General features: G+C 53.6%; 1 protein-coding gene across 1 annotated transcript in view; it reads left to right on the top strand.

The window, feature by feature from the left end:
* Positions 1-27819, top strand: part of NOTCH4 (notch receptor 4) — a 39883-nt gene extending 12064 nt beyond the window's left edge. Inside the window, 21 exon segments of the mRNA XM_038768211.1 lie at positions 1302-1424; positions 3483-3612; positions 4293-4438; positions 5440-5589; positions 6016-6133; positions 7124-7211; positions 8564-8717; positions 9889-10073; positions 10948-11080; positions 12287-12399; positions 13810-14229; positions 14231-14343; positions 15352-15738; positions 15833-16008; positions 16185-16404; positions 16848-16917; positions 17010-17139; positions 17474-17769; positions 20582-20729; positions 22432-22529; positions 27406-27819. Of these exon segments, the coding sequence (XP_038624139.1) occupies positions 1302-1424; positions 3483-3612; positions 4293-4438; positions 5440-5589; positions 6016-6133; positions 7124-7211; positions 8564-8717; positions 9889-10073; positions 10948-11080; positions 12287-12399; positions 13810-14229; positions 14231-14343; positions 15352-15738; positions 15833-16008; positions 16185-16404; positions 16848-16917; positions 17010-17139; positions 17474-17769; positions 20582-20729; positions 22432-22529; positions 27406-27819 (3812 nt within the window).

Raw genomic sequence — 27819 nt, 5'->3', positions numbered from 1 at the left:
AACTGATGGTGAGGAGTTTCAGCTTGATGTGGAGGTGAGTGGGCAAACACTGTTAAGTTCTTGAGGAGTGGGGAAACATGGCCTGAACGCTTTTTGTAGAAAAACGATCCGGCGGCAGAGTGAAGTACGGACCGGAGCGGGGAGAGATAGGAGGCAGGGAGGCTGTTACAGTAATCAAAGTGGGTTAGGACTAATGTGGTAGCAGTTTGGATGGAGAGGAAAGGGCAGATTTTAGGAATGCTGTGGAGGTTGGACTAACAGGTTTGGAGAGGAATGGTAGGAGGGAGATGGGGTGATAACTGAAGGGAGCCATGGGGCCAGGAAGGGGTTTTTTTAGGATAAGGGAGACATGGGTATGTTTGAAAGCAGTGGAGAAGCAGCCATTGGAGAGCAAACAGTTGAGGATGGCGATTAGGAGGGAAGAAGTGACAGGGCAAGTCTTTTGATAAGGCGTGAAGTGATGGGGTCAGATGTGCAGATGGAGGGGGTGGATTTTGAGAGAAAGCAGGTGATCTCCGCTAGAGATTCTGCTGGGAAAGATGGGAATGTTGAAGGAGGGGCAGGAGGAGGGAGGGACCGGGGAGGGGCAGGGGAGATTTTAGGGAGATCACGCCTGGTAGTTTCAGGTATCTCAAAGTAGGTGGACAGGTCATTAGGGGCAGGAGATGGGGGGGGCGGGGGGCAGCAGGGGGACAGGGAGTTTGAGGAGGGAGTTAAATGTCTGGAACAACTGGCAAGAGTGAAGGGCATGGGAATCAATAAGGATGCTCTGTAGACTATCTAGACCATAAGCTCCTTGTGGGCAGGGATCATGTCTATCAACTCTGTTATATCATACTCTCCAAAGCGTTTAGTTTAGTGCTCTTATAAATTATTTATTAATATTACTGTCTGTTTCCCCTTGTAGACTGTAAACTCTTTATGGGTAGAGAATGTGTCTACCAACTCTGTTGTATTGTCAAATTTTAGTAATAATAATAATGATTGTGGTATTTAAGTGTTGACTATGTGACAGGCACTGTACTCAGCGCTGGCGGCGAATACAAGCAAATCGGGTTGGACATTGGGCTCCCAGTCTTAATCCCCATTTTACAGGTGAGGTGACTGAGACCCAGAGAAGCGCTTGGTCCAGTGCTCTGCACACAGTAAGCGCTCAGTACATACCACTGATTAACTGGTTGATCAACTGATTCATTCATTCATTCAATTGTATTTATTGAGTGCTTACTGTGTGTAGAGCACTGTACTAAGCACTTGGGAAGTACAAGTTGGCTGATTGGTCTTTATCCCCTCTCCCGCAGGCTTCGAGGGACCTCAGTGCCAGACGGAGGTGGACGAGTGTGACAGTCAGCCCTGCGTCCAGGGTGCCAGCTGCCTCAATCTCCCCGGCTCCTTCTCCTGCCTCTGCCCCCCCGGGCTCACAGGTCTGATGATGATGATGATGATAGCATTTATTAAACGCTTACTATGTACAAAGCACTGTTCTAAGCGCTGGGGAGGTTACAAGGTGATGAGGTTGTCCCACGGGGGGCTCACGGTCTTAAACCCCATTTTACAGATGAGGGAACTGAGACCCAGAGAAGTGAAGTGACTCGCCCAAAGTCACACAGCTGACAAGTGGCGGAGCTGGGATTTGAACCCATGACCTCTGACTCCAAAGCCCGGGCTCTTTCCACCGAGCCACGCTGCTTCTTCCACCTCCCCTCCACCCCCCCCAATCACCACTGCCCTGCTCCGGGCTCATCTGAGACAGGGAAGGGGAAAACCCGCTCCTCCCTCCTCCTCCACTTCTATCTTCATTATAGCACATTATTATTATTTCTATCATCATAGTATAGTATAATTATTTTATTCAACTGTCAGCCAATCATGATTATAGAGTAGTCACTATAATATTACACTGCAATAATAACAATTGTTATAATGTTATATCACCATGGTCACCCTAGACAGGGAGGGGAGTGTCCGCTCCTCTCCCCCTACTCTATCATCATTATATCACATTATTATATCATGATAGTATATTATAATGATGTTATACAACTACCACTCAATAATGGTTACATAGTAATCACTATAATAGTATTACACTGCAATGATAACAATTGTGTTATATCACAATAACTACTACTGTATTACAATAACGATATTACGTGCTTATATTATGTATTGTTATTGTATCATCTTAGTCGTTATTATGACTACAATTCAGAGTCACCATTATTAGAACTATAGTAGCGATATACAATATATAATATAATATATAATAGAATCAGTAGAATAATAATAACTCATACAGACTACAATTCATGGTCACCATTATTAGAACTATAGTAGCGATATACAATATAATATTAGTAGAATCATTAGAATAATAACAACTAATACAATTAGCATTATAATTAGCACTATAATTATAATTACAATTAGCATTATAACATGATTGTGATAATTACTGTGGTATTGTGGAATTTGTTAAGCTCTTCCTATGTGCCAAGCACTGTACTGAGCAGGTCCGACCCAGTCGTCCCTAGCCCTCTCTGGGGGGTAGGGAGGGCAGGGTTCTTATCCCCATTTCACAGATGGGGAAACCGAGGTCAAGCGACTTGCCTGAGATCACACAGCCGGCCAGGTTTCCTGACTCCCAATCCTGGGCTTTTCCCACTAGGCCACTCTGCCTCAGCACCTTCCCTCTGCCTGAGATAATAGGCGGTGAAGAGGAGAGGAAACCAGATGGGAAATGGGAAATGAGGTTGCGGGAGGAGGAGGGGATGCAATATCAGGTTGTTGGCGAAGAAGGTCACCAACAGGGTTGGGTTTGGGGGTCAAGGTAGGGTCTGGGGTTCATTCATTCATGCGTTCATTCATTCAATCGTATTTACTGAGTGCTTACTGTGTGCAGAGCACTGGACTAAGCGCTCGGGAAGTACAAGTTGGCAACATATAGAGTCGGTCCCTACCCAGCAACAGGCTCACAATCAATCAATCGTATTTATTGAGCGCTTACTGTGTGCGGAGCGCTTACTGTGTGCTTACTGTGTGCGGTTGGGAAGTACAAGTTGGCAACATATAGAGACAGTCCCTACCCAACAGTGGGCTCACAGTCTAAAAGACTCACACAGTCTAGAAGGGGGAGACAGGCAACCAAACAAAATATACTAACAAAATAAAATAAGTAGAAGAGTAACAGGTGTCAAGTCATCAGAATGAATTGAAGTAAAGCTAGATGCACATGATTAGCAAAATAAAATAAATAGAATAGTAAATATGTACAAGTATGTTACACTGTTCTAACCGCTGAGGTAGATACAAGGTTGGGGGGGAGACCTGAGGGGGCCACAGAGGGAGGGTTAGGAGATGCTAATGGAAAATATAATGGGGGAGGGGGACGTTTGGGGTAGCAGAGGGTGGATTTGAAAGTCAGCGGGATTTGGGGAGGGTTGATTCTGGGGTCCCTGGTCCCTTTTCCCCCTCCCATCCAGGCCGACTCTGCGAGCTGCCGCTCTGTCTCCAGTGCCCGCCGGAACCGGAGTGCTCCACAGCCGTGGCGGGAGAGGGCCGCTGCCTCCACCAGCGGGAAAACTGTACCTGCCAGCACGGCCAGTGCCAGGGGTGAGGCCCAATCTCCACCCCCTCCCTCCACCCAGCAACATCCCAGCGAGGGACAGAGGGGCGCTGGGCAGGGAAGTGCTTAGTACAGTGCTCTGCACACAGTAAGCACTCAATAAATACGACTGAATGAATGAATGAAAGGAAGGACAGTCCCCGGGAGAAGTGAAGGGGTCGTGGCCTCTCCCCAATCCTTCGGCCACCACCCAACGGACTTCTAGGTAACATGGCGTTGAGAAGCAGCGTGGCTCAGTGGGAAAGAGCCCGGGCTTTGGAGTCAGAGGTCATGGGTTCAAATCCCGGCTCCGCCACTTGTCCGCTGTGTGACTTTGGGCAAGTCACTTCACTTCTCTGGGCCTCAGTTCCCCCATCTGGAAAATGGGGATGAAGACTGTAAGCCCCATGTGGGACAACCTGATCACCTTGTCACCTCCCCAGCGCTTAGAACAGTGCTTTGCACATCGTAAGCACTTAATAAATACCATTATTATTATTATTATTAGGGCACTGTAGCCAGTAACATGGCACTGTAGCCAAAGGGGAGAGAGCAAATTAGGGCTCAGCCAATGGAAGAGGTCACGGGGATCGGTCCCAGGCTGGGCAAGGGAGAGGTGAGCGGGTTGTGAGGAGGATGAAGGGGAAAGCTGACGTCCCTCAGTGCCCTTCCCCTGTATCCGCCCCAGGCCCAGATGTGTGTGTGACGTGGGTTGGACGGGGTCCAGCTGCAAGGAGAAGGTGGACAGCTGCCTCTCCGAGCCCTGTGCCCATGGGGGCACCTGCCGGACCCAGGCCTATGGCTTCAATTGCACCTGCCCCGCCGGCTACACAGGTAACGAGCATTCTCCCCCACCGCCCTAAAGCCTGCCTCCCTGTGAAGACTCAACCCTGGGAACCGGAGACTCTGGAGCAGAAAAGGGGAAGGATGATGATGATGATGATGGCATTTATTAAGCGCTTACTATGTGCAAAGCACTGTTCTAGGCACTGGGGAGGTTACAAGGCGATCAGGTTGTCCCACGGGGGGCTCACAGTCTCAATCCCCATTTTACCGATGAGGTCACTGAGGCCCAGAGAAGTGAAGTGACTTGCCCAAAGTCACACAGCTGACAGTTGGCAGAGCCGGGATTTGATCCCCTGACCTCTGACTCCAAAGCCCGGGCTCTTTCCACTGAGCCACGCTGCTTCTCATGATGGGAAAAGGATGGAAAATGGAGGGCAAGAAGAGGAAATCGGGGGTTGGGGGTGTGTGGAAGGACGGAGGGAGGAAAGCGTCGGAGGAGATGGGAGGAACCTGGGAAAGAAGGAAAAAAGGTGGTGCTGGGGGAGATGGAAGAGGGGAGAAGGATCAGTGTGGCCCTAATGGAGAGAGCCCAGGCCTGAGAGTCGGAAGGACCTGCGTCCTAATCCCGCCTCTGCCACTTGTCTGCCGGGTTGACCCTGGGCGAGTCACTTCACTTCTCGGGGCCTCGGTTCCCCCCTCTGTAAAATGGGGATCAAGACTGCGAACTCCAAGTGGGACAGGGACCCTGTCCAATCTGATTAGTACAGCGCTTAGTACAGCGCCTGGCACGAAGTAGGCGCTTAACAAATAGCATAAAAAAGAGAGAGGGAAGCACTGGAAGAGATGGGAGAAACCTGGAGAGCACATGAAAAAGGTGGTGTTGGGAAGAGGGGAGCGGGATCATGGGGGGAAAGGAGGGGATGAGGGAATGAAACGGAAGTGGATGAGGGAAGGGGGAGGAAGCTGGGAAGGGTGGAAAGGGAAAGCAAGACGATGGTCTGAAGGGGAAAGCGGGGGATATTTTACCTCCGGCCCGACCCTACCCCCAGGCCCCACCTGCAGCGAGGAAGAAGAGGAATCTGAGTGTCCCTGTCAAAATGGGGGCTCCTGCAGCCCAGTTCCCGGGGGGTATTCCTGCATTTGCCCCTCTAACTACACCGGAGCCCACTGCCAGGCCGGAATCAATCGCTGCACCTCCAGTGAGTTCCAGGGTCAGCGAGGCTGATGGGAATCGGGAGAGGTGACCACAGGAGAACCGGATGGCGTTGAAGGCAGTTAGGTTGTGTGGGGTTGAGTCGGGGAGGGGGTCGAGGTGGGTGTGGTTGAGTGTGGTAGAGTCGGGTTGAGTTTGGTTGGATTGAGGTGAGTGTGGCCGAGTGGAGTTGAGTGCGGTTGGGTTGAGGTGAGTGTGCGTGAGTTGGGATGAGTGAGTTTGGGATGGGGTGTAGCTGGCTTGTAGTTGGCAAAGTTGTGTTGAATTGAGGAAAATTGTTTTTGAGAGTGGGTTGCCAGTGTTGCCAGTTGGTGGTGGCGGGCGGAGGGCGGTGTGTGTTGGATTTGTGTTGCCTGCAGTTGTGTCCAATTGTCCTGGGCCTCTCACAGCTCGCTCCTCTCTCCCAATCCAGTTGTCTGTGCCAATGGAGGCACCTGTGTGGAAAGACCCGGGGCCTTCACCTGCCTCTGCTCCCCCCGGTTCCAGGGGACCTTCTGTGAGGAGAAAGTCTTCCCCAGCTGTGCTGAGCGGTGAGTCGGGCATGGGGAGGGCCACTGGGGGAGAAGCAGCGCCGTCTAGTAGGTAGAGCTTGAGTCAGAAGAGCCTGGATTCTCTGCCGCTTCATCCGTGCTATTTACTGAGTGCTTACTGTGTGCTCTGCACACGGTACTGGTATCGCCTTCGAACTCTAGTTCTTCGCCTCTTCCTCTTTCATCCTCTCTCTTTATGTCTTTATCTCTGTCCCCTGCCTTTCTATCCCTTCCGTTTTTTATATCCGCTCAGTTCTCAGTGACTTCATCAGTAAAATGGTGATTGAGACATAGGTCAGGGACTGTGTCCAACCCGATTTGCATGTATCCACCCCAGTGCTTAGTACAGCGCCTGGCACATAGTAAGCGCTTAACAAATACCACGGTTATTATTATTATTATAACTAAGTGCTTGGGATTCATTCAGTTGTATTTACTGAGCGCTTACTGTGAGAGTGCAATCTGACAGAGTTGGCAGACACCTTCTCAAGAGGTTCCGGGCTAGAGGGGCCTTGTCTGCTGCGTGGCCTTGGGCGAGTCCCCTCGCTTCTCTGGCCCTCAGTTACCTCATCTGTAAAATGGGGATTAAGGCTGTGGGACAGGGATTGTATCCAACGTGATTAAGCTTGGATCTACCCCAGTGCCTGCCACATAGTAAGCGCTTTTTAAATACCATTAAAAAAAAAAAGAGGCCCCGTGGGGCTGGCAGACCTGCACTCCGACCCCCCTTTTTTTTCCCCTTCTCCAGTCAGTCAGTCAATTGTATTTATTGAGTGCTACCTATGTGCAGAATACTGTCCTGAACACTTGGGAGAGTACAACAGACACATTCCCTGCCCACAGTGAGCTTACAGTGTAGAGGTCTACAGTCTCGACCATCCCCATTGGCCTTGAGAGGCATTGGTGGCCTCTTCCCACCCTTCGCCCACCTCTTATTTCCCCCTTCCCTGCTCCCAAGCCCCGTCTCCGTCAACCTTCCCTCTCTTTCAGCTCCTGTCAGAATGGGGGGACCTGTCAGGACGGCCCTGAGGGAGCTCAGTGCCTCTGCCCCCAGGGGTACACAGGTGGTGACTGCCAGGTAAGGGAAGGGTTTGTCGGGGCCCGGAGCCGGACAGGGGGGGCTTGGGAAGGTCCTGAGGAAGAAGAGACATCAATCAATCGGTGGTACTTGTCGACAAGCGCTTACTACGTGCAGGGCCCAGGACCAAGCGCTCGGGAGAGTCCAACGCAACAGAATGAACAGGCGCGTACCCTGCCCCTAACGAGCTTCCAGTCTAGAGTCATGAGGTGTGACCAGAGAGATATCAGGGGGGACGGGGATTCCGGGAAAAGGGATTTCCAGCGGACTGATCGATCAATCCATCAATCCTATTTCCTGAGCACTTACTGTACGCAGAGCACTGTATTGTCTGTCTCGCTTCTGCATCATCCGTCCACTTGGACCGGTGACCTGCGGCCGTTTGATCTTCTCCCCACCCCCACCCCACAGCATTTATGTCCTTGTCTTTAAATTATATATTACAAATGACTTTATGCCTCTTAACATCTGTCTCCCCCTCTAGATCAATCAATCAATCAATGGTATTTATTGAGCGCTTACTGGGTGCAGAGCACTGTACTTGGGAAGTACAAGTTGGCAACATCTAGAGACAGTCCCTACCCAACAGTGGGCTCACAGTCTAAAAGGGGGAGACAGAGAACAAAACCAGACATACTAACAAAATAAAATAAATAGAATAGATATGTACAAGTAAAATAAATAAATAAATAGAGTAATAAATATGTACAAACATATATACATATATACAGGTGCTGTGGGGAAGGGAAGGACTGTAAGCTCATGGGCAGGGAACGTTTCTGCTAATTGCGTGGTATTGGACTCTTCCAAGCACTGGTCAAGTTCTATGTACATCATAAGTTCTCAATACCATTGATTGAGTGATTGATTGACTGCAGTAGGGCTATAGTGACTTTATAGTCTAGATACATTCATTCATTCATTCAGTTGTATCTATTGAGCGCTTCCTGCTGTAAGTTTGGAATTGGTCAATTCCAACTGGGAAGCCACTGAAGAAAAAACCAAGAGACCCTGTTTCCCCCTGAGGACTGGAGGCTCCTTGTGGGCAGGGATCGTGTCTACCAACTCTGTTGGACTGGACTCTCCCTGGTGCTCATTACAGTGCTCTGCACACAGTAAGCGCTCAATAGATACTGTTGTGATGATGAGGATCCTGGACTATGTTTGAGCTACAGTAGGCCCGTAAGCTGTAAACTCAATGTGGGCAGGGAACAGGTCTGTTTATTGTTCTACCATCCTCTCCCAAATGCTTAGTCCAGTGCTCTGCACAAACTAAGCATTCAAATAAATACGACTGACTGACTGAAGTCTGTCTTTGCTTCCGGGCGACGCCTCCCTCTTTCTCTTGGCAGACGCTGTTGGACCTGTGCGCCCGTGCTCACTGCCAGAACGGTGCCCGCTGCCTGCAGACGGGCCCTTCCTTCCTCTGCCTGTGCCCGAGCGGCTGGGCCGGGCCCCGCTGCGACCTCCCCTCCTCCCCATGTCGGGCCGCTGCCCTCGAGCGAGGTAATGGCCTCACCGCCTCCCCGATGGGTGACCTCGGGCAAGTCGTTCAACTTCTCTGGGCTTGGGTTTCCACGGCTGAAAAGTGGCGGTATCCAAATGCCCATCTTTCCTCCCGCTTAGCCTGGTATCCAAATGCCCATCTTTCCTCCCGCTTAGCCTGGGATCCCTTTGCAGGGGAGGGGGATGGGTCTGATTGGATTGCTTTGTAGCTAACCCCAGCCCTTAGCACAGTGCTTGGCCCACGCCGAGCGCTTCACAAATACCACACAGTGAACGCTTAACAGATATCAGTATTATGACCTTTACTATCATTAGTATTTGACCTTTACTATCATTAGTTTTATTGATAACGATGATGCTAGTCATGAAGCTAGCTCTCTTCCTCCCTTCAAGGCCCTACTGAGAGCTCACCTCCTCCAGGAGGCCTTCCCAGACTGAGCCCCTTCCTTCCTCTCCCCCTCGTCCCCCTCTCCATCCCCCTCATCTTATCTCCTTCCCTTCCCCACAGCACCTGTATATATCTATATATGTTTGTACATATTTATTACTCTATTTATTTATTTTACCTGTATATATCTATTCTATTTATTTTATTTTGTTAGTACGTTTGGTTTTGTTCTCTGTCTCCCCCTTTTAGACTGTGAGCCCACTATTGGGTAGGGACTGTCTCTATATGTTGCCAACTTGTACTTCCCAAGCGCTTAGTACAGTGCTCTGCACACAGTAAGCGCTCAATAAATACGATTGATGATGATGATGATGATGATAATAATAATAACCAGATGTGTGAGCCCCCACCTGAGGGACAGGGACCGTGTCTACCGTCCACCTGGGTATTCTCTCCAAGCATTTAGGACAGTGCCGTTCACGTAGTAAGCTTATTCAATACCATTACTGCTAAATCTGGGGGAAGCTGATGGGAAGGGAAGGCCTCCTGGAGGAGGTGACATTTAGAGGTGGCTTTGAAAGAGAGGACGGGATCTCCCCTCTGGCAGGAGATGGCCAAAGGGGTTACCCCTTCCGGCGGCTTGGGCTGGCCCCCCGCGTTACAAAAGGGGTGACTTCCCTCCTGCTCCCCAGCTGGATGAGAGAGCCCCACTTGCCCTCCCTTCTCCCGGTCCTCGCTCAGGTTTCTCTCCCTCCCTCCTTCCTCCTGTGCCCGTACCCCCAGGTGTGGAAGTGTCAGCCCTGTGCCAAAACGGGGGGGTCTGCATCGACCGCAGCTCCTCCTACGCCTGCCAGTGCCCCCCAGGATTCCAGGGCGCCTTTTGCCAGGAGGAGGTGGATGAGTGCCAATCCGGACCCTGTCAGCACGGGGCCACCTGCGTGGACCGGCCCAATGGGTTCTCCTGCCGGGTGAGAGGAGGCAGCGGGTCGGGGGACGGAGCCGTGGTTTCGGGGAAGGGTCAGAGAGGGTCGATGAGGATGATGACGATGATGTAGTAGCAATAATATTTATTGACTATTAACACGGGACGGTCAACTCGTTGCGGGCAAAGACCACATCTGTTGTTGAAGCATCCTCTCCCAAACGCTTAGTATGGTGCTTTGCCCAATAAATACGAATGAAAGAATGAATGAACTGCTTCTGTTCATTCGTTCATTCAATCATCTTTATTGAGCACTGATTACTGCTAATGGCATTTATTTCTCCCCCTTTTAGACTGTGAGCACACTGTTGGGTAGGGACTGTCTCTAGCTGTTGCCAATTTGTACTTCCCAAGCGCTTAGTACAGTGCTCTGCACATAGTAAGCGCTCAATAAATGCAATTGATGATGATTTATTAAGCACTTACTATGTGCAAAGCACTGTTCTAAGCGCTGGGGAGGTTACAAGGTGATCAGGTTGTCCCATGGGAGGGCTCACAGTCTTAATCCCCATTTTACAGATGAGGTAACTGAGGCCCCTAGAAGCAACTTGCCCAAAGTCACACAGCTGACAACTGGCGGAGCTGGGGTTTGAACCCATGACCTCTGACTCCAAAGCCCAGGCTCTTTCCACTGAGCCACGCTGCTTCTCTGATTATGGGCAGAACACTATAATAAGCGCTTGGGAGAGGACAGTAGAACTAGACTGTGAGCCCGTTGTTGGGTAGGGACCGTCTCTATAGGTCGCCAACTTGTACTTCCCAAGCGCTTAGTACAGTGCTCTGCACACAGTAAGTGCTCAATAAATACGATTGAATAAATGAATAAACCCGGCTTGGGGTTGGTGCGGTGGGCTTTTCAGTGTGCCCCTGGATTCCACGGCCCCAACTGCTCCGAGGAAGTGGATGATTGTAGATCCCAGCCCTGCCGGAACCTCGGAACTTGTACTAACCTTGCTGACGGCTACCTGTGCTCCTGCCCACCGGGCACCCACGGTAAGGCCTCCTCGTGAACAAGGAGGATCGTAATAATAATTATGATCATCAGTAGGATGGTATTTGTTAAGCGCTCACCGTGTGCCAAGTACCGCTCTAAGCGCTGGGGTAGATCCGAAGTAATCGGGTCGGGCACGGTCCCCGTCCCGCCACAGTCTTCATCCCCATTTTGCAGATGAGGTAACTGAGGCTCAGAGAAATGAAGCGACTTGCCCACGGTCCCACAGCAGACAGTGGCAGAGCTGGGATGAGAACCCAAGTCCTCCGACTCCCCAGCTCGGGTTCTTAGCGCTAGGCCTTGCTGCTTCCCGGTAGTAATACTTGTTAAGTGCTTACTATGTTCCAAGAACTATACCGAACACTGGGGTACGTCCAAGCTAATCGGGTTGGACACAGTCCCTGTCCCACATGGGGCTCACGGTCTCCATCCCCATTTTACAGAGGAGGGAACTGAGGTCCCAACCTGGCAAGGCCCCCTCAAAGTTACCCTGGCCAGCCTCCACCCTGACCCCCACAGCCCCAGCGTCTCTCTGGTCCTGAGAGATCTCCAGCGGGGTACACCCCTTATAACAATAATAATCGTCAGATGCCGATAATAATAACTTGGATTTGTTTAACCCGCTTCTTTTTCCAAAGCGCTTTCACGTCAGTCACCTTACCCTATCTTCACACCATCCCTGTGAGGTAGGGAGAGGTGGCTAGCCCCATTTTACAGAGCAGAGCGTTGAGGCCCAGAGAGGTCAAGTGACTTGTCCAAGGTCCCTCAGCAGGCCGGTGACAGAACCGGGGCTGGAATCCAGATCCTGTGATTTCCCCCAGATCCGAGCGATTTCCACTAGACTCGCTCCCCACCTGCTCCACCCCCCGGGCCCTTCCCCAGGTTGGGAATGCCTTGGGAAGAGGCCTGAGGAAACAGGAGGAGGGGGTGACTCAGTGCGTGGAGGGAGAGGGAGGAGGATGAACCGTTTCTGAGATGCGGGAGGGGACATCCAATGCCCGAGGGTTGTGGGGAGCAGCCCCCTCTCCCCCCAGCCCCATCAACTCAGATCCATCTGGGCCAAATGAACCAGGAACCATTTCCAGGAACGCTAATCCTGCTGGACTTTCCTCTCCCAAGCGCTTAGTACAGCGCTCTGCACTTGGCAAGCGCTCCAAAAATACCACCGATGGATTGATTGACGGTGTCTCCACCCCTCCATCCTCCAGGGCGGAACTGTGAGTCCATCATCGACGTCTGTCTGAGCCAGCCCTGCCCCCGAGGGGGAACCTGCACCCCCACTCCTGGAAGCCCCCCCGGTTTCACCTGCCACTGCCCCCCTGTGAGTCCCCCCTTCCCACCCTGGGCTCCCCCGGGAAAGCGACAGGAGGGACCGGAGATGGAGGGGGTGTGGGGGGGAGGACTGGGATCAGGGTCAGTGGAGGAGATGGTCGGGCGAGGTGGGGGTCACAGGTTGCCATAATGATACTAACTGGGGGTCTCGGTGAAGCGCTTACTATGGGCCGAGCACTGTACCAAGCTCTGGGGCCGGGGGAGGCACAAGAGAATCGGATACAGGTCGTGGGGGTGAAGGTTGAGGGGTGGTCAAGAGCCGATGAGGATCGGGAAGGGGGGAATCTAGGGATCCTGGGGGGGACGAGGCCAGGAAGTGGTCAGCTGTTGGCCTGGAAGCGGAGCGGGTCGGAGGGCTGGCTCCCCTCCCCGTCTGTCTTCCAGTCATATTTATCGAGCACTTTACTGTGTGCAGAGCACTGAACTAAGCACTTGGGAGAGGACAATACAACAATAAACACACGTTCTCTGCCCCCAACAAGCTTACAGTCTAGAGGGGAGATGGACATGAAAGAAAGAAATGAATGACATATGTGGACTTGAGTGCTGTGGGCTGGGAAGGTGGATGAATAAAGGGAGCGAGTCGGGGCGACGCAGAAGGGAGTCGGAGAAGAGGAAAGGGAGGCTTAGGGAAGGCCTCTTGGAGGAGATGGGCCTTCATGAGGCTTTGAATAATAATAATAATAACAACTTTGGTATTTGTTATGTGCTTATTATGTGCAAAGCACTGTTCCATGTGCTGGGGAGGATACAGGGTGATCAGGTTGTCCCACGTGGGGCTCACAATCTTAATCCCATTTTACAGGTGAGGTTACTAAGGCCCAGAGGAGTGAAGTGACTTGCCCAGTCACACAGCTGACAATATATGTTGCCAACTTGTACTTCCCAAGCGCTTAGTACAGTGCTCTGCACACAGTAAGCGCTCAATAAATATGATTGATTGATTGATTGATTGATTGACAAGCGGTGGAGCTGGGATTTGAGCCTATGACCTCTGACTCCCGAGCCCTGGCTCTTTCCACTGAGTCACGCTGCTTCTCTGGGCCACGTTTGAAGGCAGGGAGAGTCACTGTCTGTCGGATCTGAGAAGGGGCCAGGGTGTTCCAGGTCAGAGGCAGGACGGGGGCCAGCGGTCGGGGGCCAGATAGATGAGATGGAGGTACAGTGAGAAGGTTGGCATTATATAATAATGGCATTTATTAAGCGCTTACTATGTGCAGAGCACTGTTTTAAGCGCTGGAGCACTAGAAGAGCGAGGTGTGCGGCCTGGGCTGGAGTAGGAGAGCAGAGAGGAGAGGTAGGAGGGAGCAAGGTGGTGGACTGCTTTGAAGCCAGTGGTGAGTTTTTGTTTTTGTGCGTATGCTTTGTTTTTTTCTGTCCCCCTCCCCACCCTGCCCAGGGCTCAGAGGGTCCCAGCTGCCTCCCGTCCGTGTCCCCGCCGTGCGGCCCCCACCGCTGCCACCACGGGGGCCTGTGCGTCCCGCTGCCCCCGCCCCCCGCCCCAGCCCCGGCTCCCCGCTGCGTCTGTCCCGACGGCTTCGGGGGGCCCGACTGCCTGACGCCCCCGGCCCCCCGGGGCTGCGGCCCCCCGTCCCCCTGCCTGCACAACGGCACCTGCGCCCAGACCGCGGGGGGCTTCCGCTGTTCTTGCCCCGAGGGGTACCCGGGCCCCCGCTGCCAGGGCCCCGGGATGGGGGCCGGGGGAGCCTGCCAGGGCCGGGCGGGGGACGGGGCCTGCGACAGGGCCTGCAGCGGGAGGCTCGGCGGCTGGGACGGCGGCGACTGCTCCCTGGGGGTCCCGGACCCCTGGCGGGGCTGCCCCCCCCGAGGCCCGGTGCTGGGCGCTCTTCCGCGACGGGCGCTGCCACCCGCAGTGCGCCTCGGAGGAGTGTCTGTTCGACGGCTACGACTGTGAGACGCCTCCGGCCTGCACGTGAGGCCCCGCGGTGCGGGGGGCTGGGGAGGAACGGGGTGGGGGGCACCCCACCGGCAGCCTGGGCCCAGAGAAATCAGGCAGCCGACTCTGGGGGAGCCTCCCAAGCGCTTAGTCCAGCGCTCTGCACGGTGCGGCCTAGCGGGAAGAGCACGGGCTTGGGAGTCAGAGGGGGGCGTGGGTTCTAATCTCAGTCTGTGGGGTGACCTTGGACAAGCCACGTCACTTGTCTGGGCCTCAGTTCCCTCACCCATAAAATGGGGATGAAGACTGCGAGCCCCCTGTGGGACCACCTGATTCATTCATTCATTCAGTCGTATTTATTGAGCGCTCACTGGGTGCAGAGCACTGTACTAAGCGCTTGGGAAGTCCAAGTTGGCAACATATAGAGACGGTCCCTACCCAACAGTGGGCTCACCTGATCACCTTGTAACCTCCCCAGCGCTTAGAACAGTGCTTGGCACATAGTAAGCGCTTTACAAATGCCATCATTATTATTATTATTATTATAAGGCAGTGAGCCCCATGTGGGACAGGGACTCTTTCCAACCTGATTACCTTGTATCCACCCCAACACTTAATAATAATAATGATAATAATGATGGTATTTGTTAATCACTTGCTATGTGCCAGGCTCTGTTCTAAGCGCTGGGGTACACTTAGAACGGTGCTTGGCACATAGTAAGTTCTTAACAAATGCCATCGTTGTGATTATCATTATTTTAGACTGTGAGCCCACTGTTGGGTAGGGACTGTCTCTATGTGTTGCCAATTTGTACTTCCCAAGCGCTTAGTACAGTGCTCTGCACATAGTAAGCGCTCAATAAATACGATTGATTGATTGATTGATTATTATCACCCCAGTGCTCAGAATAGTGCTTGGCACTAGTAAGCGCTTAAGAAATACGATAATAATAATAATGATAATAATAATTATTATGACTTAGGATGGACTGACGGGGGTGGGGGGGCGTCTCTGACGGCCACCCCCGTGTCCCCCTCCCCCAGCCCAGCCTACGAGCGGTACTGCCAGGACCACTTTGCCAACGGCCACTGCGAGCGGGGCTGCGACTCGGCTGAATGCGGCTGGGACGGTGGGGACTGTGGCGGGCAGCGGGCGGGGGGCCCGGACACCCCGTCCCTGGCCCTGCTGGTGTTCCTGCCCCGCCGCCATCTGCCTGCCCTGGCCCGGGCACTGGCCCTGGCCCTCCGGGTGGGGCTGTGGGTGCGCAGGGACCCCGAGGGCAGGGAGATGGTGTACCCCTACCCGGGTCCCCAGGCCGAAGATGAGCTTGGGGGCCTGGGGGCCGGGGGGCCCACCCGCACCCCCCGCCGGGAGAAGGCCACCCCCAGCGCCCCACCACCCGGAGAGGAGACGGAAGGCCTCGCCGCAGGGTACGCCGTGGTAGGGAAGGTCAGGGGGACTGGCTGGGGTTGGGGGGCCAAGAGGGGGCCCAACCTGACCCCCTCCCCTCGGTGGATCCCATAGGTTCGTGGTGGTCCTGGGAGTGGATTCGTCCCGCTGCGGCCCGGCCCTGCCGGCCCCCCGCTGCCCCCGGGACCCCGGCGTGCTGCTCCGCTTCCTGGCCGCCCTGGCCGCCGTGGGGGCCCTGGAGCCCCTGCTTCCGGGGCCCCTGCTCGCCGCCCGAGCCCGGGGGGCTGCAGGTACTCGACGCCCCCATCCCTTCCGGCCCCCTCGTCCCCGCCACCGCTCCCAACCCCCGGACCTGCTGGGCTCCACCTCCCCCCGTCCCCCCAGGTGTGCGGGAGAGCGGAGGGTCTCCCGGGGTGGGTGAGCGGTGTCCCCTGGGTGACATCTCCGCCCCCCGTTTCCCGGGCAGGACCCCTGTCCCCACGCGTGTCCTGGCCTCTGGTTTGCTCTCCTCTGGCCGCCGGGCTCCTCCTGGCCCTGGGCTGCCTCTTGGTCGTGCACCTGGCCCGGCGGCGGGAGCACGGGGCCCTGTGGCTGCCCCCCGGCTTCAGCCGCCGCCCCCGGCCCCAGCCCGCCGCCCCCCGCCGACGCCGATGTCCCCCGCTGGGCGAGGACAGCATCGGCCTCAAGTGAGCGGGGCCTAGTGCTGGCCACAGTGTGGGTCAGGAAGTTAGAAGGTTCTCTCTAATCCCGTCTCCGCCACTTGTCTGCTGGGTGACCGAGTCACTTCACTTCTCTGGGCCTCGGTTCCCTCATCTGTGAAATGGGGACTAAGACTGTGAGCCCACGTGGGACAGGGACTGCGTCCAACCCGATTGATTGTATCCTCCCCAGTGTTTAGTACGGTGCCTGGCACATAGTAAGCACTTAACGAATACCACCATTGTTATTATTATTGTGGAGGGCACCCCGACGAGTTGGGGGAGGTGGGTGCCACCAGACTTGGGGTGGGGCAGGGGCATGACGGGAGAGGGAGCAAGGTGCCCAGAGAAGGAAAGAGAGCCCAGGGTTGAGGCTGATGGGGGGCGGGAGGTCCAACAGGGGATGTCAGAGTGACCCCTGACTCCCCCAGGCCCCTGAAGTCGGAGACGGAAAGCCACGAGGACGAGGTCATGGAGGGTTCGGGCCTCGGAGATGTGCGGGTGAGAGGACCGGGCCCGGGGGTGTCCGTGACACGGGGAGCCGGGGCCCCCCTTCAACCCGGCACTGGCTCGCTCGCTCTCTCTCCTCCCAGGCAGAAGTGGGGGGCCCGGTGTCCGAACGCCGGTTCTGGCCACTCTGCGGCGGAGGGCGTGAGCCTCAGGCTGAGGTGCCCACCCCTCCCCAGGAACCAGAGGTGCCGGACGTGGATTCCCAAGGCCCAGGTGTGTGTGTCTGTCCATCTGGCCATCCATCCCAACTCCCAACTCCCCCCCGACTCTTCTGCTCTCTCCCCACGTCTCCCCTGATTCCCCATGTCTATCCTTCCCCCCCCCCCCAAGCCCGTACCCCCATCCTCCAACCCCTTCCCTGTCGATTCTTCCCGGGCCCCCTGCTTCCTCCCTGCCTCCTGGTATTTCTCCCAACCTCCAATCCCTTTCCCGGATCCCTCAACTGACCCCACCAGACCCCGTTCCTGATCAGCTCCTCGTCTCTCCCCCTGCCACTTTTCTCTCCCCCGTCCCCCTCAGTTTCTCCCCGTCTCTGCCCTCCCTCCAGACGGCGTCACCCCGCTGATGTCTGCGGTGTGCAGCGGGGGAGCGGAGGCCGAGGGGCCGGGGGCCAGGCCCGGTGGGGCGGCGGGCCCGTGGGAGCCCCTGCTCTGCAGGGGGGCCAGTCCCCAGGCCCACACGGTGGGATCGGGGGAGACCCCCCTGCACCTGGCCGCCCGCTTCTCCCGCCCGTCCGCGGCCCGCCGTCTCCTGGAGGCCGGAGCCGACCCCAACCGGCCCGACCGAGCCGGCCGCACGCCCCTGCACGCGGCCGTGGCCGCCGACGCCCGCGAGGTCTGTCAGGTCGGTGGGCCCGAGGGGGCTGGGACCGGGCCCAAGGACGATGATGATGATGATGGTATTTGTTAAGCGCTTACTATATGCAAAGCACTGTTCTAAGCGCGGACGATGGACCGAGACCACGGGCGACGGGCCGGGGACTTGGGTGAGAAGGCCTGGACCACGGCCCCGGGCCTTCATTCATTCAATTCAATCGCATTTATTGAGCGCTTACCGTGTGCAAAGCACTGTACAAAGCGCTTGGGAGAGTACCACGGAACAACGAACAGGCTCATTCCTGCCCACAACAAGCTTACAGAACGAGAAGCAGCGTGGCTCAGTGGATAGAGCCCGGGCTTTGGAGTCAGAGGTCAGCTTGTTGTGGGCAGGGAGCCCGTTGTTGGGTAAGGACCGTCTCTACATGTTGCCAATTTGTACTTCCCAAGCGCTTAGTATAGTGCTCTGCACACAGTAAGCGCTCAATAAAATAAAGCGCTCGGCACACAGTAAGCGCTCAATAAATACGATCGAATGAATATTCCCCTCCCCTGTTTTAAAGCCTTATTGAAGGCCATTTCCTCCAAGAGGCCTTGTTGGGTAGGGACTGTCTCTATATGTTGCCAATTTGTACTTCCCAAGCGCTTAGTATAGTGCTCTGCACATAGTAAGCGCTCAATAAATACGATTGATGATGATGATGATGATGATGATGAATGAATGAATTCTACTGCCCTCTCCCAACTACTTAGTCCCGTACCACATGGTAAGCGCTCAAAAATTACGATTGATTGATTCCAATAGTATTGTAAGCACTTAACAAAGACCACAATTATTACTACTACCATCAGTATTATTAATATTATTAATTATAATTAATTATAATTATATTATACATTATATAATTATTATATATTATAATTATATGTGATTATATAATTATAGTAATTAATAATAATAATAATAAGCAAAGAAAGCGAGGGTCTAAGGGCGCCACGGGGTAGGGGGTGATGGAAGTGCAGCCCTTCACCAAGATAGCGGCAGGTGGAAGTGATTTGTTAGCAGAGTGGAGGTCAATCAATCAAGGGTATTTATTGAATGCTTACTATATGCAGAGCACTGTACTAAGCGCTTGGAAGAGGACAGTACAACAGAGTTGATAGACATGTTCCTTGGCCACAGGGGGCTTACAGCCTGGAGGGGGAGAGAGACATTAAAATAAGCAGCGTGACTTAGTGGAAGGAGCCCGGGGCTGGGAGTCAGAAGGCTAATAATAATAATAATAATAATAATGTTGGTATTTGTTAAGCGCTTACTATCTGCAAAGCACTGTTCTAAGCTCTGGGGTAGATACAAGGTAATCAGGTTGTCCCACGTGGGGCTCACAGTCTTCATCCCCATTTTACAGGTGAGGGAACTGAGGCCCAGAGAAGTGAAGTGACTTGCCCAAAGTCACACAGCTGACAAGTGGAGGGGCCGGGATTTGAACCCACGACCTCTGACTCCAAAGCCCGGGCTCTTTCCACTGAGCCACGCTGCCTCTCTGGGTTCTCATCCCGGCTCCGCCACTTATCTCCTCTTTGACTTTAGGCACGTCCCTTCGCCTCTCTGTGCCTCAGTTCCCTCATCTGGAAAATGGGGATTAAGATGGAGAGCCATGTGGGACAGGGACTGTGTCCAACCTGATGTCCTGGTATCGACCCCAGTGCTTAATACAGTGTCTGGCACCTAATAGGTGCCTGACAAATACAATTTAAAAAACAAAAGTCACTTCTCTGTGCCTCAGCTCCTTCATCTGGAAAATGAGGATCAAGACCGTGAGCCCCATGTGGGGCACAATAGTAATAATAATAATAATGGTATTTAAGCGCTTACTATGTGCCAGACACTGTACTAAGCACTGGGGTGGATACAAGCAAATCAACTTGGACACGGTCCCTGTCCCACGTGGGGCTCACAGCCTTAATCCCCATTTTACAGAGGAGGGAACTGAGGCATAGAGAAGTGAAGTGATTCGCCCAAAGTCACACAGCAGCCATGTGGCAGAGCCGGGATTAGAACCCATGACCTTCTGACCCCGAGACCCGGGCTCTATTCACTAAGCCATACTGCTTGGGTCCAACCTGATTATCTTGTCTACTCCAGTGCTCAGTACAGATCCTGACACATAGTGAGTGCTTAAACATGCTGCTCAGAGAAGCAGCGTGGCTCAGTGGAATGAGCACGGGCTTTGGAGTCAGAGGTCATGGGTTCAAATCCCGGCTCTGCCACTTGTCAGCTGTGTGACTTTGGGCAAGTCACTTCACTTCTCTGGGCCTCAGTTCCCTCATCTGTAAAATGAGGATTGACTGTGAGCCCCCCGTGGGACAACCTGATCGCCTTGCAACCTCCCCAGCGCTTAGAACAGTGCTTGGCACATAGTAAGCGCTTAATAATTTTTAGAGAAGCAGCGTGGCTCAGTGGAAAGAGCCCGGGCTTTGGAGTCAGAGGTCATGGGTTCAAATCCCGGCTCCGCCACTTGTCAGCTGTGTGACTTTGGGCAAGTCACTTCACTTCTCTGGGCCGCAGTTCCCTCATCTGTAAAATGGGGGTGAAGACTGTGAGCCCCCCGTGGGACAACCTGATCACCTTGTAACCTCCCCAGCGCTTAGAACAGTGCTTTGCACATGGTAAGTGTTTAATAAATGCCATTAAAAAACAACAACAAATATCACGAAGAAAAAAAAACCCAGCTTCACCAGCACTTCTCTGCCAGAGATCTGGGGCCACAGAGGAGGGGAACGGGGTGGTGCCGGGGGGAGGGGACTGAGCCTGGGATTCGGGGTCCCCGTCCCCCCAGATCCTGCTGCGGAACCGTGAGACGGCGGTGGACCCCCGGATGGAGGACGGGACCACGCCCCTGATGCTGGCGGCCCGCCTGGCGGTGGAGGACCTAGTGGAGGAGCTCATCCAGGCGCAGGCCGACGTCGGGGCCCGGGACAACCGGGGTACAAGGGGGGCCGGGGGCTCGGGGATCTCCACGGGGCCCATCCCGGGGTCTCGCCTTCCTGTCTCCTCCCGACCCCAGAACTTCCCGCTCTGGGAGCAGGCCCCAAGACCACCGATTCCCCCGGGAGGACGGCGGGGCCCATGCCGGGCTGTGGGACCTGAGGCGCTGGGTGATGTGTGGTTGGGGGGGGGTGGGGGTCCCTTTTCCTCCTTTTGGGTCCAGAACAATATGCCATTGTCCCGGCCCAGGGGCGGGATGTGGCGTCACCCACGCTAACACTTCCCGCCGCCCGTCACCATGACACCGCTTCCCGGTATTGACTGCCCGGGGAGCTCCCCCCACTCAGTCCCCCCACCCCCAAGCAATGGGAAACCGCCCCCCAGACGTTCTCCCCATCCCCACCAGCCTCAGTTTGCCCCACCCCGGCCCCCTAGGCCTGGCGCCCGCTGCCGTCCCGGGGTCCAGGTTTCCTTAGGGCTGAGGCCAGGGTCGCTCGGTCAGTCATTCAGCCATATTTACTGAATGATTACTGTGGACAAAGCACTGTACTAAGCGCTTGGGAGAAGACAATACAATAAACGGGCACATACCCTGCCCACGAGGAGCTTACAGTCCAGAGGAACACCCTCCTTCCTCAAATCTGACAACTGCTCTCCCCTCCTTCAAAGCCTTACCAAAGGCCCACCTCCTCCAAGAGGTCTTCCCTGGCCAAGCCCCCTTTTCCTCTTCTCCCACTCCGTTCTCCATCACCCTTTTTTCCTTTATTTATCCCCCCCGCCCAGCTTTTATGTCCACATCTGCCATTTATTTCTATTAATGTCTGCCTCCTCCCTCCTTCAAAGCTTTATCAAAGGCCCATCTCCTCCAAGAGGTCTTCCCTGACCAAGCCCCCCTTTCCTCTTCTCCTACTCCGTTCTCCGTCACCCTTTTTTCCTTTATTTATCCCTCCCCCCCAGCTTTTATGTCCACATCCACCATTTATTTCTATTAATGTCTGCCTCTCCCCTCCTTCAAAGCTTTATCAAAGGCCCACCTCCTCCAAGAGGTCTTCCCTGACCAAGCCCCCCTTTCCTCTTCTTCCACTCCATTCTCCGTCGCCCTTTTTTACTTTATTTATCCCCCCCAGCTATGTCCACATCCGCCATTTATTTCTATTAATGTCTGCCTCTTCCCTCCTTCAAAGCCTTATCAAAGGCCCACCTCCTCCAAGAGGTCTTCCCTGACGAAGCCCCCCTTTCCTCTTCTCCCACTCCGTTCTCCGTCACCCTTTTTTCCTTTATTTATCCCCCCCCCCCAGCTCTTATGTCCACATCCATTTATTTCTATTAATGTCTGCCTCTCCCCTCCTTCAAAGCCTTATCAAAGGCCCACCTCCTCCAAGAGGTCTTCCCTGACGGAGCCCCCCTTTCCTCTTCTCCCACTCCCTTCTCCGTCGCCCTGACTTTTTTCCTTTATTTACCACCCCCCCTCCACCAGCTCTTACGTCCACATCCGCCATTTATTTCTATTAATGCCTGTCTCCTTCACCTCCAGACTGTCGGCTCGCTGTGGGCAGGGAATGTGTCTGTTTATTGTTGTATCGTCCTCTCCCACTTAGTCCAGTGCTCTGCAAACAGTAAGTACTCAATGGATAGGAATGAATGAATGAATGAATGAATGAATGACTAGCGGGATTAACCCTTTCTCCCTCCTGGCCTCAGGGAAGACAGCTCTACATTGGGCAGCGGCGGTGAACAACTCCCTGGCAGCTCGAGCCCTCATCCAGGCCGGAGCCGACAAAAACGCCCAAGACAGCAGGGTGAGAGGGGCAGGACCCAGGGAGACCGGATTTGCGGGGGCAAAGGCACTAAGAACACCCTCCCCGCACCCTGGGACCTGGAGGGGAAAGGTGGCGGGGAGAGAGATGATCGTTATTATTTCCGGTACATGCTCCTCAATCGATGGTATTTATCGAGCGCTTACTATGTGCAGAACGCTGGACTAAGCGCTTGGGAGAGGATACAACGGAGTTAATAATAATTGTGGTATTCGTTACACGCTTGCTACGTGCCAGGCACTGTACTGAATGCTGGAGGGGTGGGGATACAGGCAAACCGGGTTGGACACAGTCCCTGTCCCACATGGGGCTCACAGTCTTAATCCCCATTTTACAGATGAGGAGACGGAGGCCCAGAGAAGTGAAATGACTTCCCCAAGGTCACACAGTAGTCAAGTGGTGGAGCCGGGATGAGAACCCATGTCCGTCTGATTCCCAGGCCCGGGCTCCCTCCGTTAGGCCATGCTGCTTCTCTATGGTTAGCAGCCATATTCCCCCAAATCAATTAATCAATCAATCGTATTTATTGAGCGCTTACTGTGTGCAGAGCACTGTACTAAGCGCTTGGGAAGTACAAGTTCATAACATATAGAGACAGTCCCAAAAGCCCTTCCTATGTGTCAAGCACTGCGGTTGGACAGAGTCCCTGTCCCAGGTGAGGCTCGCAGTCCAAGTAATAATAATAACAATAATAATAATGGCATTTAAGCTCTTACTATGTGCAAAGCACTGTTCTAAGCACTGGGGAGGATACAAGGCGATCAGGTCGTCCCCCGTGGGGCTCACAGTCTTCATCCCCATTTTACAGATGAGGGAACTGAGGCCCAGAGTAGCGAAGTGACTTGCCCAAAGTCACAGGCTGACAATTGGTGGAGCCAGGATTTGAACCCGTGACCTGTGACTCCCAAGCCCGGGCTCTTCCCACTGATTGAGAAGCAGCGTGGCTCAGTGGAAAGAGCACGGGCTTTGGAGTCACAGGTCATGGGTTCAAATCCCAGTCAGCTGTGTGACTTTGGGCAAGTCACTTAGCTTCTCTGTGCCTCAGTTCCCTCATCTGTAAAATGGGGATGAAGATTGTGAGCCCCCCATGGGACAACCTGATCACCTTGTATCCCCCCAGTGCTTAGAACAGTACTTTGCACATAGTAAGCGCTTAATACATGCCATTATTATTATTATTATTATTATTATTATTATTATTGAATCCCCATTTTAGAGATGAGGGAATTGAGGTTCAGAAAAGTTGAGTGATTGCCCAAGGTCAACGGCCCCTGGCTCCCAGTCTAGGAAGGAGGAAGAACAGGTAAAGAACGTGGGTTCCCGGAGCCGGACGCACAGGGAGAGCGGAGGAAGAGGAGATGGTTGGAATCTCAGGCTGACAGCGGAAACGGGGACCGGGAACCTTGAACTTCCCCTGACCTCTTCCGGAAAAACTGAAATCCTTCGGGACTGAGTTCTGGAGGAGGGCAGGGGAGAAATGGGGGAACCTGGTGGGATGAAGTGAGGAGTGGGAGGAAAAGGATGGAGCCTCAGGAAGGAATGGAAGGCAGGAGGGTGGAGTCGGGCCATGAGCCCCCCACCCTGAGTCTGGAAAGGAGGAGGGACAAAGAAGGGGAGCGGCAATCAATCAATCAATCGTATTTATTGAGCGCTTACTGTGTGCAGAGCACTGGACTAAGCGCTTGGGAAGGACAAGTTGGCAACATATAGAGACGGTTCCTACCCAACGGTGGGCTCACCGTCTAGAAGGGGGAGACAGAGAACAAAAGAAAACATTAACAACATAAAATAAATAGAATAGATATGTACAAGTGAAATAGAGTAATAAATACGTACAAACATATATACATATCATCATCATCATCATTGATCGTATTTATTGAGCGCTTGCTGTGTGCAGAGCACTGTACTAAGCACTTGGGAAGTACAAATTGGCAACGTATAGAGACAGTCCCTACCCAACAGTGGGCTCACAGTCTAAAAGGGGGAGACAAAACCAAACATACTAACAAAATAAAATAAATAGAATAGATATGTACAAGTAAAATAAATAAATCAATAAATAGAGTAATAAATATGTACAAACATATATACAGGTGCTGTGGGGAAGGGAAGGAGGTAAGATGGGGGGATGGAGAGGAGGACGAGGAGGAGAGGAAGGAAGGGGCTCAGTGTGGGAAGGCCTCCTGGAGGAGGTGAGCTCTCAGCAGGGCCTTGAAGGGAGGGAGAGGCCCAGTGGAAAGGGCCAGGGGCCTGGCAGCTGAAGGACCTGAGTTCTAATCCCGGCTCCACCACCGGCCTGCTGCATAAATGTAAAATGGGGATTCAGTCCTTGTTTTCCTTCCTACTGCGAGCTCCATATGGGACAGGGACCGTGTCCACCCTGATGATCTTGTATTCATTCATTCAATCGTATTTATTGAGCACTTACTGTGTGCAGAACACTGTACTAAGCGCTTGGGAAGTACAAGTTGTATCTACCCCAGCTCTTAGGACAGTTCTCGACATGTAGTAAGCCCTTAAGACATGCCATAGTTATTACAATCAATCAATGGTATTTATTGCATGCTTCCACTGTGCAGAGCTCTGTACTAAGTGCTTGGGAGAGTGCAGTACAGCAGAATTAGCAGACACGCTAGCATTCATTCATTCATTCAATCGTATTTATTGAGCACTTACTGTGTGCAGAGCACTGTACTAAGCACTTGGGAAGTGCAAGTTGTATCTACCCCTGCTCTTAGTACAGTGCTCGACATGTAGTAAGCCCTTAAATTATGCCATAATTATTTCAATCAATGGTATTTATTGCATGCTTCCACTGTGCAGAGCTCTGTACGAAGTGCTTGGCAGAGTGCAGTACAGCAGAATTAGCAGATACGTTAGCATTCATTCATTCAATCGTATTTATTGGGCGCTTACTGTGTGCAGAGCACTGTACTAAGCGCTTGGGAAGGACAAGCTGGCAACATAGAGAGACGGTCCCTACCCAACAACAGGCTCACAGTCTAGAAGGGGGAGACGGACAACAAAACAGCAGTTAGAAGAGTGCTTTGCACAGAGTAAGCGCTTAACAAAATGCCATCATTATTATTTGTAATATGGAGCAAGGTAATTCATTCATTCAATCGTGTTTATTGAGCGCTTACTGTGTGCGGAGCACTGTAGTAAGTGCTTGGGGAGTACAAGTCGGCAACATATAGATACGGTCCCTACCCAACAGTGGGCTCACAGTCTAGAAGGGGGAGACAAACAACAAAACAGCGGTTAGAAGAGTGCTTTGCACAGAGTAAGCGCTTAACAGAAGGCCATCATCATTATTATTAGTAACATGGAGCAGGGTCATTCATTCATTCATTCAATCGTATTTATTAATAATAATAGTAACTGGCATTTGTTAAGCGCTTACAATGCGCAAAGCACTGTTCTAAGCGCTGGGGAGGAGACAGGGTGAGCAGGTTGTCCCACGTGGGGCTCACCGTCTTCATCCCCATTTTACAGATGAGGTCACTGAGGCCCAGGGAGTGCTTACTGGGTGCAGAGCACTGGACTAAGCACTTGGGAAGTCCAATGGTCCCTACCCAACGACGGGCTCACAGTCTAGAAGGGGGAAACAAACAACAAAACAGGGGTTAGAAGAGTGCTTCGCACAGAGTGAGCGCTTAACAGAAGGCCATCATCAGTATTATTAGTAACATGGAGCAGGGTCATTCCTTCATTCAATCGTATTTATTAATAATAATAATAATAACTGGCATTTGTTAAGCGCTTACTATGCACAAAGCACTGTTCTGAGCGCTGGGGAGGATACAGGGTGATCAGGTTGTCCCACGTGGGGCTCACCGTCTTCATCCCCATTTTACAGATGAGGTCACTGAGGCCCAGAGAGCGCTTATTGGGTGTGGAGCACTGGACTAAGCACTTGGGAAGTCCAAGTTGGCAACATGTAGAGACGGTCCCTACCCAACAGAGTGCTCACAGTCTAGAAGGGGGGGGGGGGGGGGCAGACGACAAAAAACAGCGGTTAGAAGAGTGCTTCGCACAGAGTGAGCGCTTAACAGAAGGCCATCATCATTATTATTAGTAACATGGAGCAGGGTCATTCTTTCATTCATTCATTCAATCGTATGTATTGAGCACTTACTGTGTGCAGAGCACTGGACTAAGCACTTGGGAAGTCCAAGTTGGCAACATGTAGAGACGGTCCCTACCCAACAACGGGCTCACAGTCTAAAAGGGGGAGACAGACAACAACAAAACAGCAGTTAGAAGAGTGCTTTGCACTGAGTAAGCACTTAACAGAAGGCCAGCATCATTATTATTAGTAACATGGAGCAGGGTCATTCCTTCATTCATTCAGTCGTATTTATTGGGCACTTCCTGTGTGCACAGCACTGTACTAAGCGCTTGGGGAGTACAAGTCGGCAACATATAGAGACGGTCCCTACCCAACAGCGGGCTCACAGTCTAGAAGGGGGAGACAAACAACAAAACATTGGTTAGAAGAGTGCTTTGCACAGAGTAAGCGCCTAACAGAAGGTCATCATCATTATTATTAGTAACATGGAGCAGGGTCATTCATTCATTCATTCAATCGTATTTATTAATAATAATAATAGTAACTGGCATTTGTAAAGCGCTTACTATGTGCAAAGAACAAAACAAAACAGCGGTTAGAAGAGCGCTTCGCACAGAGTGAGCGCTTAACAGCAGGCCTTCTCGTGTCCTGACGCCCCCCGCGCATGCGCGCGCCAGCCCGTCCGCAGGATCAGACGCCGTTGTCCCGCGAGGGGGCGCTGGAGCCGTCCCGTGCCCTGACACCCCCCCCCCCGCGCGCATGCGCGCGCCTGTCCGTCCGCAGGATCAGACGCCGCTGTTCCTGGCGGCCCGCGAGGGGGCGCTGGAGGCGGCCCGGCTGCTGCTGAGGGCCGGGGCGGCCCGGGGCCCGCGCGACCAGACGGGGCTGGGGGCCCGCGACATCGCCCGACGCCGCCGCCACTGGGACCTGCTGGCGCTGCTCGACGGGGCGGCCGCCCCGCAGGGCGCATGCGCAGGGGCGGGGCCCGGCCCGCCGGCGCCGCCGCCGCCTCCCCATTGGTCGCGGCCGGGGGCGTCGGCGGCTGCGATTGGCCGGCGCCCGAGGCCCCGCCCCCTCCCGCGGCCTCCCCACAGGCCTCACCACAAGGCCCGGCCCCTCAGGCAGGAGGGCGGGCGTCGTGCCTACAGAGCGCCGGGCGCTGTACTGAGCGCCTGCCACGGGGCGACACCACAATAG

Source organism: Tachyglossus aculeatus, chromosome Y4, assembly GCF_015852505.1.
Source record: "Tachyglossus aculeatus isolate mTacAcu1 chromosome Y4, mTacAcu1.pri, whole genome shotgun sequence".
Taxonomy (NCBI): Eukaryota; Metazoa; Chordata; class Mammalia; order Monotremata; family Tachyglossidae; genus Tachyglossus; species Tachyglossus aculeatus.
This window is presented reverse-complemented; position numbering and strand designations above follow the sequence as displayed.